Source organism: Argopecten irradians, chromosome 6 (genome assembly GCF_041381155.1).
Source record: "Argopecten irradians isolate NY chromosome 6, Ai_NY, whole genome shotgun sequence".
Taxonomy (NCBI): domain Eukaryota; kingdom Metazoa; phylum Mollusca; class Bivalvia; order Pectinida; family Pectinidae; genus Argopecten; species Argopecten irradians.
In genome coordinates this window covers 44,373,015-44,388,561 of record NC_091139.1, presented here as the reverse complement: position 1 = coordinate 44,388,561, position 15,547 = coordinate 44,373,015, and the positions used below count along the sequence as shown (strand labels likewise).

The 15,547-nt window shown below is 34.6% G+C and overlaps 1 protein-coding gene across 17 annotated transcripts in view; it reads left to right on the top strand.

Moving 5' to 3' along the window:
- Positions 1-15,547, top strand: part of LOC138326010 (microtubule-actin cross-linking factor 1-like) — a 217,162-nt gene that overhangs the window by 128,156 nt on the left and 73,459 nt on the right. For 16 of the 17 annotated variants that reach the window (XM_069272102.1, XM_069272103.1, XM_069272097.1 and 13 more), the window contains 19 exons: positions 632-889; positions 1,150-1,354; positions 2,011-2,139; positions 2,316-2,393; positions 2,867-3,028; positions 3,669-3,689; positions 5,830-5,934; positions 6,395-6,760; positions 7,114-7,176; positions 7,399-7,490; positions 7,730-7,844; positions 8,324-8,498; positions 8,719-8,876; positions 9,293-9,456; positions 9,794-9,932; positions 10,201-10,391; positions 10,675-10,834; positions 11,228-11,311; positions 15,061-15,282. In XM_069272102.1, coding sequence (XP_069128203.1) covers positions 632-889; positions 1,150-1,354; positions 2,011-2,139; positions 2,316-2,393; positions 2,867-3,028; positions 3,669-3,689; positions 5,830-5,934; positions 6,395-6,760; positions 7,114-7,176; positions 7,399-7,490; positions 7,730-7,844; positions 8,324-8,498; positions 8,719-8,876; positions 9,293-9,456; positions 9,794-9,932; positions 10,201-10,391; positions 10,675-10,834; positions 11,228-11,311; positions 15,061-15,282 — 2,887 coding nt within the window. The remainder of the gene's footprint in view (positions 1-631; positions 890-1,149; positions 1,355-2,010; positions 2,140-2,315; positions 2,394-2,866; positions 3,029-3,668; positions 3,690-5,829; positions 5,935-6,394; positions 6,761-7,113; positions 7,177-7,398; positions 7,491-7,729; positions 7,845-8,323; positions 8,499-8,718; positions 8,877-9,292; positions 9,457-9,793; positions 9,933-10,200; positions 10,392-10,674; positions 10,835-11,227; positions 11,312-15,060; positions 15,283-15,547) is intronic. The other variant, XM_069272092.1, reaches the window with a different exon arrangement.

Sequence of the window (15,547 nt, the reverse complement as noted above, 5' to 3'; positions counted from 1 at the left end):
CATGTAACTGAAGCTATAACACACAACTACCCACACTCCTGATCATCATTGAGATATATACATAACAGTTACCTCAGATCTGGTCAGCTGAGTTCTGACTCACTGAGATATATATATAACAGTTACCTCAGATCTGGTCAGCTGAGTTCTGACTCACTGAGATATATACATAACAGTTACCTCAGATCTGGTCAGCTGAGTTCTGACTCATTGAGATATATACATAACAGTTACCTCAGATCTGGTCAGCTGAGTTCTGACTCATTGAGATATATACATAACAGTTACCTCAGATCTGACGTCTCAAAAAGTGACCTGTCTTAAATTGTGAATCTTCATTTACGTTTTCTTTGCTACAAGCACTTTGATAAATCAATTTTTTTTTTTTGTAATAATGTACATGTGACTTAATTTTTCCCATCTAAACAAAATTAGAAATCCATAAGAGTCTTAAATGTGAATTTCAAGATTATAAATAAGATTTTGAGTCATAGTAATTCTATTAATTAGAATCAATATAAGAAATGTTGGAAATTATCTTTTATATCAAGGCATACAATCTGAAGTTCTTCAAATATTTTTATGTTACTAGACAATGATAGCAATGTAAATGAGTTTTGTCTGATTTCAGGCTAGAACGATTACAGAGACTTGCTGAAAAAATTCATAGAGAGGCTAAACATTCAGAGGATAACCTCGATGATCTTGGCCGAAGGATCGGTGATGAACAGGGCCGTGTGGAAATGCTTCACCCCCTAGAAGCTAAAAGAAACTGTGATGCATTAGACCGAGCTTTAAAAAACCTAGAAGAGTCTTCACGGAGTTTATTTCGAGACGTGCAAGCTCTTCAAGATGGTAGATTCCCTACAGCTGATCAACTTTATAAAAGGTTGGTTTGTATAACAAATAGTTATATCTGAAAGACAGAAAAATTTTTATAAATAAGGGGAATGTAAGGGAATAAAAATACAGAATAGTCTCCTGACCCAACTGTGTTATAGATAATACATGTTTGCTCACTAGAAGCTTCCTGGTCAGAGTATACTATCAGGACAGTTCCTGGTACAGTGTCCTGGCTTTGTTACAAGACTTTACCTAATGTTACTTAATTGAATTGACATATTCAATAATTTTCGACAAATGTTTCAGAGTATCTATGATACAGTCGAGAACCTCACAGCTAAGGACAAAGTTATTCGGCGAAGTGATACAGAAACTCATCTCAAAGTCATACATTGAGGAGGGTATTACTGTGACACGTCGCAAGGAAGTCGTCAAAGAAGTCCGTCTCATTGAGACCAACCCAGCATTCCAACACGTACAGGAATGTTTAGCCTGGATAGAGACAAAACAAGTACGTATAACATGGTACTACAGAATTTCTAATGTTTAGTATGGATAGAGACAAAACAAGTATGTATAACATGGTACTACAGAATCTCTAATGTTTAGCCTGGATAGAGACAAAACAAGTATGTATAACATGGTACTACAGAATCTAATGTTTAGCCTGGATAGAGACAAAACAAGTATGTATAACATGGTACTACAGAATCTCTAATGTTTAGCTTGGATAGAGACAAAACAAGTATGTATAACATGGTACTACAGAATCTGTAATGTTTAGCCTGGATAGAGACAAAACAAGTATGTATAACATGGTACTACAGAATCTCTAATGTTTAGCCTGGATAGAGACAAAACAAGTATGTATAACATGGTACTACAGAATCTCTTTTGTAGGCCGCCTATAGTGACAATGATAATTGCTATTTTGAATATGTTTTGAAAGAAGTTTTTTCTGATTTGTTAAATGTCAGTTTAGCGTTACATATTTTCTAATTTGTGAGATGTTTTAAGTCTTGTTTATGGTCAGTTGGATGTTTGATGAATCTGTGTACGGTTGATTGAAATATTTTAACACTGTTTCTAATTGGATAGATGCTTTGAGACACCATTTCTGATTGGTTAGATGATTTGAGACATTATATCTGATTGGTTGATTTGTAGGAGGCTATAGAGGCTGGGGAGTACGGCAGTGATATCCAGACGATACAGATAAACCTCGACGTCCACCAAATGGAACACCAACAGATTATGAACTTCCGCGCGGAAGTGGACAAATGCATTGCTGATGGGGTAAGCCAGTGTTTATCAACACCATAGAGAATACTGATTTGATTTCAGTTGTTCGGATTAGACAGCTTTTGGTATACATGTGTGGTTTAAAGATTCTTTAAAAAGACTTTTAAAATGATATTTTGGGCAAAACAAACTTTAATATTTTTCATGACTCATGTTATTTGTGATTTCAGAGAGCTTTGTCAACAGAAGAACGTAACTTATATACCGAGAGTCTTTCAAAAGTAGAGGTGGCTTATTCTCTACTGACAGTAAGTATAACACCTGAACTCAGATCTTCATTTTTCAACTTTTTATTTTAGATTCAAGAAAAACAAATTTTAGTCACAGACTTTGCATTCTTTCTGTATTAATCTCCTGTGTATTGGGACTGTCCAACATTCTGTCATTAAAGCTCAAACTTTCATGTCCATTAATCATCTAAGTCTGATGGTTGAGGACTTTCTTTCCCGAAGTACTATGGGTTTTATTCTTGAAATGACACATGTGCTGCTGATAAGAGGATCGGCTTTCCTAGTCTATTCAGAAAATATTCAAAATATTTAATTATAGTTGAAGAACACAAGAACTGATTTTATAAATTGAAGAACTCTTTCCTTATTTTTAATAAGAATATCATGTTTCTAGATAAAGATTTGTGTTACCTATATAGCCCATATAACCATAAAACTGTCATCAATCAGCTATCTGTTTCTGAGCATCAGTTTTGATCTTGACCTTACAGAACACAACAATACGACGTATGAAGTGTCTCGAGACATTTCACGAATTTCTCAACATGGCCATGGCGGAACTGTTATGGCTTAATGATAAAGAGGAAGCGGAGATAGAACGAGATTGGAGCTCACCGAACATGGATGTTCAACACACATCCGATTCCTATAAGGTATTGAAATTAGGATAATATATATAGATTTAGCATATACAGTGAACTACACATATCGTATAACAAGATCTAGTAGACTATCAACTTCTCCTCATTATAGAAGATTCTCGATAGAGATGATTACGGTAAGTCAACATATCAAAAACAAAAGAATTTTAACTCCTTGCTATTTGGTATTTGCACCGAGTTATCTGCCCTTGCAGTTAGACATTGACTGTGGCATCATGTGTTTTACAAAAAAATAACCCATTAGTCACAAAATAATGATGTGACAATCAATACCTACCTGTAAGGACAGATAACTCTAATATGTAAAGACAAAATAGCAGGTGTCCTGTAATATAAGATCTTGTTATATGTGGAGTTTACTGTATATCTTTATAAATGGCTAGATCTATTTTCTCATCCATTATTCAGATATACTCTTTTCTATAATCAGAAAAGCGTCTGTATTTATGTGGAATTTTTGTGTTTTTCTCGCATATCTGTAATCCTAGCTGTAGATCAAGAAAACATTATACAAGAGAAGTTGTTTCCCTGTTCAGGAGTCTGGTACAGAATTCACAAAACCTTCTCCACTCATAAAAAATCTTTTCATCTTATGTACACATTGAACATTATGTACACCTTCCATTTTCAGGCTAGATTTCCTTTCCACCAGGTTTGAAATATTTCATCAGATTATTTTTTTAACATTTGTCATGAATCCAATAGTTTTACCTGAATGCATCGTACTGCTACTGACAACAGTAGTTAAGCTTATGCAAGATATTAAAAAAAAACATTCCTTAAGCTTCATATGTAAAAGTTTGGACATTATTTTATTTCAAATTGGTTACTAAGGAATTCATCAGAATAAAGTTATCAAGAATTCCTGAAAAAAATTATAATAATGGAAACACTTAGAACCTGGCAAAATAAAGCAAAAACAATTTAGAAAAAAGAAGAGAAAAGTCTTTATTGATTTAGAAATTCTAGTTAACATGAGTTCATTATCTGAGAACCACTGTAGAATATTGTCTGACACTATAAGGTAGTAACCATCAGAGTGATGTCACTACAGACATATAATGTTGATGGTTCTTACCTTCCAACAAGGAATGTTTGTAGGTAGACAAGCTATACCCATATATTGTATACTCCACTGTGTGTTGTTATGTATATATTTGTTTGTTAATTATTTTGCATACACAATGTTTGTTTATATCCTGTAATCACACATGTTTTTACTCATTTACCCCTGAAGACACACTTGGACTCTTCCAGATGTAATGCTGGAACAGTTCATTATAAAATTTTAGGAGTGAATGAGTTATTGAACATTTATTGGATGTTGCTTCATGAATATTTATGACTTTAACCTTTTGGCACTGACATGTTGGCATGACGATGATATGACAGGCTCTTGTCTATAGTTCAGTTACATCAGGGAAAACCTATTATACTACTGAACCATTATAAAATGATGGTTAATTCCCCAATTGATAATAGTTCATCAGTTGGTTCATTCATCCAATATTGGCTCACCTCTTGAAGACTTCTGCTTTGATATATGTAGAAAACACAGGATTTTGAGAACTCCAAGATCATGCCCAATGAGCCAAGATGAACTTGGTCAAGCTCTTTTTAGTAAAGAGTAACACAAGCAAGCTTTGCTGTCCTCTAACATTGTTCTTCTATTGGTGTGATACACAGTTGTCACTGATAAAAATTGACTTTAGTCATGACACACTACCTATCAATAGGTGGATTTATGTAGGTAGTAAACAACTGTGTAACTGCATGGCATTGTCCTGAAACTTAAAGACATATTTGGGATAAAGTCTAATTAGCTGTGAAATCTAAAGATTTGAAAATTAAGATTGTCATTTATCATCTTTTTTTGTTGCTTCAAGTACACACTTTATTGTGTTGCTTTCACATTTGAATTATTTTATTTAAATTTTTGTACGTTATAACCAGCATGTGTTACAGTTTATCAACACTTTGCATGTTGTTCATATTTCAAGCTGCGTAATTCGTATGATGTTGATGATGATTACAAAATTCTGAAGGTAAAAGCATGCTACTGAATAAAAACACCCCATTCTTTATTGCTTCAGAATTATACAGCGTTTAGATCCTTGTTATATGTGAGGTTGTTTGGTTTTATCCTCTCCTAGTCCAGTGTCATGTAGCATGTATGAGGAAACATCTCTAAAAGAAGAATTTACATGGTTTGGGCATGGTTATACATAGATATGGATTTGAAAACTAAGTGTTATATATTTTGATACATTGACAGTTAAAATGTATAATATTTTGCTTATATCATAAGTTCCAAACTGTTGAAGATATTAATTATGGTCAAATTATTTTGGTATTGATTCTAAGGTCAACACTATATTTTCAAACATTCAAAGTTATACATCAAGGTCATTGGTCCCTTTCTTTTAAACCATTACAGGGGAAACATTATTTTAATATCAGACGGGCTTAAATTGGAATTGTTAACGTAGTAGCTTTTTCACCCTATGCTTCATATAGTCCATACAGCAGCCTTTAGAATTTTAATTTTATACATTCATTATGATACTTTTGTATTTGTAAATTGTTTCTTACAGTTTTATTCATGTCTTATCTATAAGCCAGAAAATACAACAGATTTACCATGATTCTATGTCCATCCATGTGAAGCTGGCATCAGTTTTGTTTTTATAAAGACATAGTAATGATTTGTACCTCTCTGAAGCCTGTGTTTAACCTTTTATATCATTTCACCATTTGATTGCCCTTCTTTATGACCTTAACCTCTTTTACAGAGCCTGCTACATGACCTTGAGCTCCGAGAAGGTCAGTTCAATTCCATACAGGAACGAGGGTCAGCAATGGTCCTCGACCGACACCCAGCTGCTGAAACTATCAAGGTAAGGTTTAATGTGATAGGTCAGTATTAGAGGTCAAATGTGATAGGTCAATATTACAGTGCAAATATGATATGTCAATATTATGCAAATGTGATAGATCGATATTAGAGGGCAAATGTGATAGGTCAATATAAGAGGGCAAATGTGATAGGTCTATATTAGAGGGCAAATGTGATAGGTCAATATTAGAGGTCAAATGTGATAGGTCAATATTAGAGGGCAAATGTAAGATTGAGAATTAAGAGTTTAGTTGTGTCTTAATTAGTGAATAATTGTATATGATCTATTCATATCTTTCCGATTTAATGAAGTTGTACTCTCTAGCTATGAAATGGATAGGAAGAGTGTATTACTTATTTCTGTCCCCCACTCATATTTGGAGGCTGGGGTATTTATGTCTTACAATTTTAACAAAGTTTAGGACATTGTAGTTTTATCATTATTACATTTACCGTGACAGGCTTACATGGAGACGATGCAGTCGACATGGTCGTGGCTGTTACAACTCACATTGTGTCTTGAATCACATGTCAAGCACCTGACAGCGTACCATCAGTTCTACGAGGGCTGTCAGCAGTGTGAGGCTGAGCTATCCCAGCATTCCGATCTCCTCCACACGCGGTACAGTCAGGAAAGCCCCGACGTGGAGGAAGCTAAGAAACAAGTACAAGAACTGCGAGCAATGCAGGAACATATAGCGGACTTAGAGAAACAAATTACAACACTTGTACAACTCAGTTACGAAATAGTGCCATTGAAAAAACGTGGAGAAATGATATCATCTCCGTGTCGTGTGAAGTGTTTATGTACATACAGACAACCTGAGGTAGGTTTGGGGACTAGAGAAACGATAAACTGAGAACCATATTCATTTATTGTTGCTTAAAAGTAGATTTACATGGAAACATGGAGGTTGTACTATACATTACCAATGTCCATTCTATTACATACTGTTGTATCACATCCCACAAAGATTTCCTATGAAGGCATGGACATCATTGTCATACGTACAATTCTATTTTCTCGAAGAAGTTAATTAAAGTTGTGATCAGATTCTGTGAAATGTTTGACTATATAAGGAATGTATATTAAAATCTTTATAGAATTTTGTTAAATGTTAAGGAGTGCTTGAAGTAACTTAAGATATCCTAATTTAAACTTTTGTTGTTCCTGTTACAGCTGGTACTACAGAAAGGACAGGAATGTATGCTCCTCGACACTTCCCAACGAACAAGATGGAGGGTACGTTGTCATGGAAACAACCTTTGTTATTAGTTTATCACAAATCAAACATTTAAAATGATTTATTGACAGTATAAGGGAGGAAAGTTTTGTAATTTTCCCATTAACATTCTGTTTTTCCTCAATAGATATAAAACAATTGTTTTGTGCTTCAATAATTTGACCAGCCTATACTTTTATTGTTTTATGACTTACCTGTAATAATCTCGTTAACCTCTCCAGGTGAGAACCCATTCCGGTAAAGAAGACCAGGTACCTTCTGTGTGTTTCCTGATTCCTCCCCCAAATCAGGAAGCCATAGAATGTGCTGAAAGGTAAGTTGTCTCCCTTTCTGTCTTGCAAAGGTTTTTGGTGGATAATTCTCTGTCTTTGATGATGTCATAAGGCCAAGAAAATTGGTGCTGTGATCAGGATTCTTGATAATATTAATTTTTCAAAACAATATACATTGTTCAATATATTAATAATATGTTTACATAAATGATATCCATAGTAAACTACTCTCAGCATTCCACCAAGTAACCATGGTCACAAAGTATCACTGATGTTGTAGGTTAAAGATAAAAATGGAGCACCTTCGAAGTCTATGGAAGATGAGACAACGTTCGAGTCGACACAACATGGTCACTGCTACAATACACGTCATTAAAGGCTGGGATTTAAAACAGGTAAACACACAGATGATAGGTACAAACGAGATGATGCTGGATAGAAAATAGCAGCTCTTAGACTTTGTTGATTTGATTTTGAATGTTGTGAAAGTTTTTTTTGTCTTCATATTGTCCTTACTTACCGTTAATAACAAACAAACAATTGAAGCAGTGACTTGTAGGTAAATATAATTTACTGATGAATGACCTCGTGACTTACCGTTAATAACAAACAAACAATTGAAGCAGTGACTTGTAGGTAAATATAATTTACTGATGAATGACCTCGTTATGTCAAATTTGGTAAGGCAGTGGTTGAAAGTTCCAGACATCAGAGTGTTTGAGTGAAGTGAGTATCTGATGTTAAATCTGAGGTTTGAATACTTGATTAAACACAGTTTTCTATGTTTAAAGCTTAGCTGACAACATTTAACTGGTATTTTACCTTTTTGAGACTTATGTTTACTTTGGTATTTTAACACAATGAGTCTGTATAGTTCCAGAAACTAGACCCAGTGGGTCGGGAAACCCTACTTAAGGTTGTGAACGAGGATGCAGAGAAACTGATCAGTGAGATCGGCGACTCACATCCCGATATGAGGAACTTAAAGGCAGAGCTAGCGGAGTGTAACAAAGTCTTTCACAGTCTGTCAGCGGCAGCATCTGAATCAGGTATGGACAACTCTACCATGTTTCTATTGTCTTATATCACTTTAATAAAATATCATCACCCAAAGTTCTCTACCTCATTAAAATTAAATTAAAGATTTTGATTATCATTAGTCAAGATTAAAGAATTTTAAAGATATAAATATTTATGAGGGAAGGTTGGGGGTGGGGAGTAGATGTGAGGCCTCACTCAATTTGTTTCATTATTATTATTTCTTGTCAGAATCGAGGTCGAAAAGATCGCCAGAGCAAAAGTTTGCACAGGACCTGGATGCTGTTAGCCATAATCTATCAAGTTGTGAACAGACGCTGACTGGACACCTACAGGAGATGCATCCTCGAGATAAAGGGGCGCTACGACACGCCATAGACAGACAAAAGGTAAGGTGTCTCATAGGGGCTGAGGGGTGGGTATTAGGGACTGATGGAACTTGTTTTAAGGGTGAGGTGGCTGGTATTACATGCTGAGGGTCACTACGACACACTATAGATAGACAAAAGGTAAGGTGTCTCATAGGGCTGAGGGGGAGGGTATTAGGGGCTGAAGAGTTGGTATTAAGGACTGAGGAGATTCATATTAGGGTTTAGGGGGCTGGTCATTTAGGGCTATTGGGCAATACAACAGGCCATAGATAGTAAATAATAATGCTCTATTGACTGGGGAAGGCATCAGTGGAATGTTAATTAATAGAAAAATCGAACTCATAACATAAGCATACATGTGATATTGGAATCAGATATAGTAGGTTTGATTTGAGAAGCTTGATAATGATATTGTTTTGACATTTTCTTTCCAGAGCTGGGATCGAACACTAAGTAGTCATGAAATGGAAGTCGAACACATGAAACAGTCGTTTGCCAATCTCCCGACACGTTCCCAACACCAAGTGGAGCCACAGTACTCTGCGGCGCTACAGAAGTGGGATCAGATGTGGAACCTCTCTAAATCAAACATGGACAGGTAAAATTATTCACATGGGTCCGCGATAATCTCAATACTTCAAAATACCCATCCTGTTATGTTACTGTAAGAAAATTTTATACATATGAACATTGTAAAATTGAATTTAGCTTAGGGATCATGTTTAATTCAAATTAGTTTTTTTGCCCTGACAAATCTTTTAGTGTTTATTGTTATCATGGTCCCATTGACTCTGAGATAAGAATATTTCACTGAATATATAGAATTAACAAACCATATAACGAAGTATTGAGTTGTTAGGTTTTGACAGATATCACAGAATAAATTAAGATATCATAACACGATACAAGTTAATAACAATTGAATTCTCTTTCAGACTGAAGAATGTCGATTCACTGTTGTCTGACCTTGACACTGTCCGACAGCTCGTTGCTGATTACGAGATTGCCCTCATTACGCAGGACAGTTTATCATCGGACCCTGAATCTCTCCGCACACACAAAGCTGAACTACAGGTAAAGTCTTCTTCAATATGAAATAGTTGTGAACTGGTCAACCAGCGATCAGGTGACATCACCATGGTAACGTATCCAGCTAGTGTTCAGAGGGTTTGTACCCTGGCTTTACAGGGCATTTTACCACTTTAAATAAATTCTGTCGAACAGGCTGTAAGATATAAAAACAAGTGCAATTTGACAAAACTTGCTCTAAAATATTTTCAATTAGCCATTTACCTAAAACAAGTGATTTACTGGTTGTATATAGTTATCTCCCTTTTTTCAGGATCTCCAGGTGTCTGTTCAGCAACAGCAACAAAAGGTTGACTCACTGAAGCGTGACGCTGCAAGTTTACGTGTGCACACTGAGAAGTGTCGACCAGGCGTACCACGCTACTATGACCTTGAGGGTACGGAGAAGGAGGTCGCTGAACTAGACCAGCGCTGGAATAGTGTCTGTATACAAGTCGTAGAACGGTGAGTTAGTGATTCTGGGAAGAATGGTGACAGACATTCAACACTACTTGCATTTGAACTAAAAATCTGTATCCATATCTTGGAAAAAATCATAACATACCAAGCACCATTCTATTGACTGCCAATTGTCGAACCTGTAATTTTGTTTCTTTGGACAAGAAAATTATGCTATGATAGTCCACATATTTTGACCATTGATTAACAAGGGTTATACTAGATGTGTTTGTAAACTGTGTGTCCTGTAACTAGTAGTTTTCTCCTAACTCTATCACTCTGTTTTCAGACTAAGGAGTATGGATACGTCTGGTGATTTACTCTCACTCTACACAAATGGACTAAAGTCGGAGCAGCAGTGGGCGGACCACACCCAGCTGAGCATCGATACACAGCCCCCTCTCACACAGGAACTTCCCCAACTCAAACAAATGATAGAACCGACCATGGTATGACGTTACTATAGAACGTATCAGATAAACCTTATAACAAAAACTTCAAATTCTGTTTGATTTAATGATGATAATATTGAGGAGGAAGCTTCATGATCATGGTCTTTTTACTGTACAACCACTTTAATTTCCAGAGATACAAATGTTCTAGTTCTTTCGTGAGAGAGCACGAATACAAAATAAAATGTTTGTGAATAATTGTAGAAATGTATATATATATGAAGCATGATTTTCAGTAAAAATCCTTCATTGCGAAATATTGTTTACAAAAAATCTGGCGGTCTACAAAGACCAACTTTGTTTACTGCATGTTTTCTGAACATGGTTAGTCTTGTAACATAAACTGCTATCCAGTGAAAAATTGAGAGATGATTATCTTTTCCTTTCAAGGCTATTTACAATGGACTTGGTGAGCGACAGCATCAGATCGAGGCTGTGAATCGACACGGTGGCCGGTTTATTCGAGAGGCCAAGGTATGCCCACTTCAGGCTTAACATGTATGACATATGCAACCCTAGATCATCCAAGCAGAATGTGGCATCTACCAGCTTATCAAATTTTTTGCATTTTATTTTTGTTATTTTTTTACCCGACCAGAGACACAAACCCCTAATATATTGCATTTGCTAGTATATGCTGATTATTTTTTTGTTTTTATGTATTTTTGTTTATTTTTTTGACAATATGCTTTTTCTGTTTTCCTTTGTATGTTTAAAACTATGTGTGACACAAGTTTGTGTCTGGGTGACCTCCCCTTACTAACCGTCTGCTTCCTGTCGTAGTGGTTTTGTAGTTAAACTATGTTTGTAAACACTATTTGAGTGTGCCTATATACAGCATTTTTGTGCTCGTTATTTTTTACAAATTGTTGTATATTCGGCACCTTTTCTTTGTCTTATTCATATTTTAGTTACAGAGTTGTCTTTCCTTGACCATATATATATGTTCTTTGTGCTTTGTGTCTCTTGTGCTTTCCATGTTTCTCGTCACTTTATGTTTGTAGCTGTCAATAGTGTTTTATGTTGAAATGTCTTGAAATCCAATTTGTCCGTTTCCCAACCAATCCCATGATTCCCCAGATTTTCCCTACCTCGTCGTTGATCAACTTTAGTTCCAGCCATGTTCAGATCCATCCTCCTCCAGGTTGCTTAGCACGTTGAGCAGCTTGGGGTTGCCATTATTTTTTTTCCTTCAACGTTGTTCGTGAAAATTCAGTCCTACACACAACGCAAATGCACGGCTTGACCCAGCTCCTTAGCAATGATTCATCAGCTTGCTTCTCCGTCATTGGTTGGCCTCCGGACCAGTAAGTAGTCGGAGTTGCATGTAGTTACCACGGTAACCAGGTGAGCTATAAATATGCATATATTTAATCAGATTTTTTTTTGTTATAATCTTTTTAATTGTGATTAATGGTATTTGGTATAATGAATGAAAAGGAATTCTGGCTATTTTTATTCAGTTTTTTTATGCTTTCAAATATGCAGTAAAAATTATTAAATAATTTTGAAGTTTTCCAACTTGTGATCTACTGGTGTTTTCCTGTTTGTTGTGGATTTTACCATCTATTTATTTCTAACAAAATCTGATTGATATTGAAAAGTGTTATGAACTAATAAATTACCGGTAATAAGATTTTGCTATTTTTAAATAGTATTGTTAATTGCATAAATCATAAATTAATTACCCCATCATCACAATATCTGATAAAAATCACATTTTAAAATTTTGTTTTATTTATTTGGATTTCTTATTTTTGTCCAATTTAGAGATTTTTAACTTAATTTTTTCATTTTTTTTAAAGTTGGAAAACTCATTTTCTGTATAAATATTTCATACATGTAATGGTGTATCTTTTACATAATGTATTATCAATACTGCATGTTTCGCTCTAAACACTTGGCTTGATATATATAATTTGTATCATTTATTTATTCTCCTTGTGAGTCTTTAATTGACTTCCTCTTCAGAGAAAAAAAATGACGATACAATTTAAAAAAAAAAATGGTATATTTTAAGATACTGCAGCAGTAGATTGAATGCTCTGATAGATGTAGAAAAAGTGCCGGCTGGACATTTAGTGATTTGCATGTTTCAGCTACTAGAATTTTAGATTGCATCTTGTATAATAAGTACTGGTATCAGTTATTGAATCTCTAAATGAGTTATCTCCCCTGCATTTGCTGTTGTGAGTGGTACAATGATGACTCCCTGTATGGAAACAGAGCATCACTCAATCTTGATGATGATGACAGGAACAGTTAATCAGAGCACCAACAGAGTATAATGGTCACTTCAATAGAACACTTTATAAGGTCCTAAATGGCCAATTTCTACACAATTTGATATAAAAAAAACACTATTAAGACCTTTTTTTCTCCCTTTGGTGGTCTTGGTAGAAAGATAGCTCCAATATAATTGGAAATAAAAAATTTGATATTGACGGGAACAGGAAACATTGAAATTCAATGTCTAATTCAATTCAAATAAAATAATCAATACAAATAAAAAAATATCTGACAAGATTGGGTTTTACTCTGAGAATAATTCTTACCTTTGATTATAGTAATTCTGAATAACTCTGAATTGTGGTGTAAACTATCGAAAAGAGTTGTCTTTCCTTATCCTCAGGTGAGAAAAATACACAAATGATTGACATCACTGTCACAAACAATGCAAGCCTGCTGATTAGGAAACTGTACAACAAAACCACTGAACTTAACATTTATCAACAACAAAGTGATTTTGTTAATTTGTGTCATCACAATTGGGAGTTGTTCACTGCGATACTAACCAATGCCACATTGCATGCCTCCTCTAATCTCCACTAACACACATCCAACAAGCTGTGTTCACACATAGTGACTGGACAGTTCCAATATGACAATATGACAAGTCCCGTTTTGTCGACAGATTTGTCATTATGATTACTTAATCTAAAATTCTTAATTATTATTTAAAATGAACATTTGAATAAATCAACAATATTTATCTAACAATATTATTTATGAAATTTTATGCTTGAATATTTTTTCTCATTAAAAGTTGTTTTCATTTATGTATATACTTTTTGAATTTTAACATTAATACGATTTTTGAATTTCAAACCTTTTTATTTATGCATATATAAGGTTTCAGTGATAATATTGTTTATAAATTACTGATTGTTTTTGTATGAATACACTTTTTTTATAAAACTTTTTTATTCATTTATTCACATTTTTAATCATTTTTGAGTAAAGAATGTTTTAAAAATGAAATGTATCGGTATATTTTCCCACTAATCTTTAAAATGCTGATTAAGAATTTGCTGTGTTTTTTAGCCAATAATTCTCGTACATAAGTAGGTCGTCTCATTGGAGATGTTAAAATGATGATTTACGAAGTATCATATGTTTTAAAGCATGAACTTTTAGTAATACTGCTAAGGTCAAGGCTACTTCTATTTTTAGATTAGTACGGGGTGACTCAGAATTCTAATTTTAGCTGTCAGGTGATGGTGGGTAATCACATCTACAATGACATTAAAAAGTAGGATTTCAGATGTAAGACAACAGTGTACACTAATGATGATAAAAACAATGCAAACATATTTAAAATTTGAAACATCAAATCACTTGGCTAATTGTGTAGTGTCTAGATAATCACACTTTATAGTTGCTGTCACCATAGCAACCGCCACAATGTACTGGTAGCGCTAAGTGGTCGTTAAGGTGATGGGAGAACTTACAGGATACTGGGACATGTGTTATAGTTCTATACAGTATGCTCTGCATTGTTTAAGATAAAATTATAACAATGTTCTGTGTCGCTTTAATTACAATATTTGTCTCACGTAAATGGCTGCTCAAATATATCTTATCACCATGGTGATGTGGTACTACTCATCAGGTCAAGGTCAAATGAAGTTTTGATTAATTTCATTAAATTTAGTAAATTTGATTATTTTAATAGAAGTCCTTTAATCAACTTGTTAATTGTTAAGCAGTTTATTTGATTTGACTGTCAACACCTTAGAGTAATTGCACCTTTTCACATGATCACAACAATTAAGGTTTTATATAAGATTGTCACAATAAAAAGTTAGTGGCCTGCATGGATCTAGGTAAATCATAAACACTATCACAGCAGTATCACTTATAATGTATCTAAGTATCAAGTTTTGTGCTTCTCAAAAATCAAAGTTAAGCCACCATGTTGATCTGAAGATGTTTCCTTTTAGATTTATGACCGAAAGCTGAAGCAGTATCGCGACAGCCTGGAGGACATCGACGCCGCCCTAGTGGAAGGTGTGGCCAAACGACGCAGACACGAGGGTGGGGCAGAAATGGTAAAAACTGAGCTGGACACATTAAATCGACGGTATATAGATATGGTCAAGTGGACCAATAATCGGCTCAAGGAGATCACAGCGAGGTTATCTGGGGCGAATGAGGATGTTCAGGTATACATAAGTGCTCACAAAGGAAAATATATATAATCAATATGATTGTACAATGTTTAAACAATTATATGTGTGTTTTATTGTTACTGTTTAGACATATTGTGTAGATTTCTAAGTTAATTAAGCAATTGTTAAGAGTGTTTGAAAGTTTACTTTGATCAGATCAATGAGCCTATTTAATTTCTGTGAAGTGACAAGTTTCAGGTGAGGATTAACCTGAGTTATAAGTTCTGGGGGATTGTTTGTAATATGTTCAAAGTTTGTT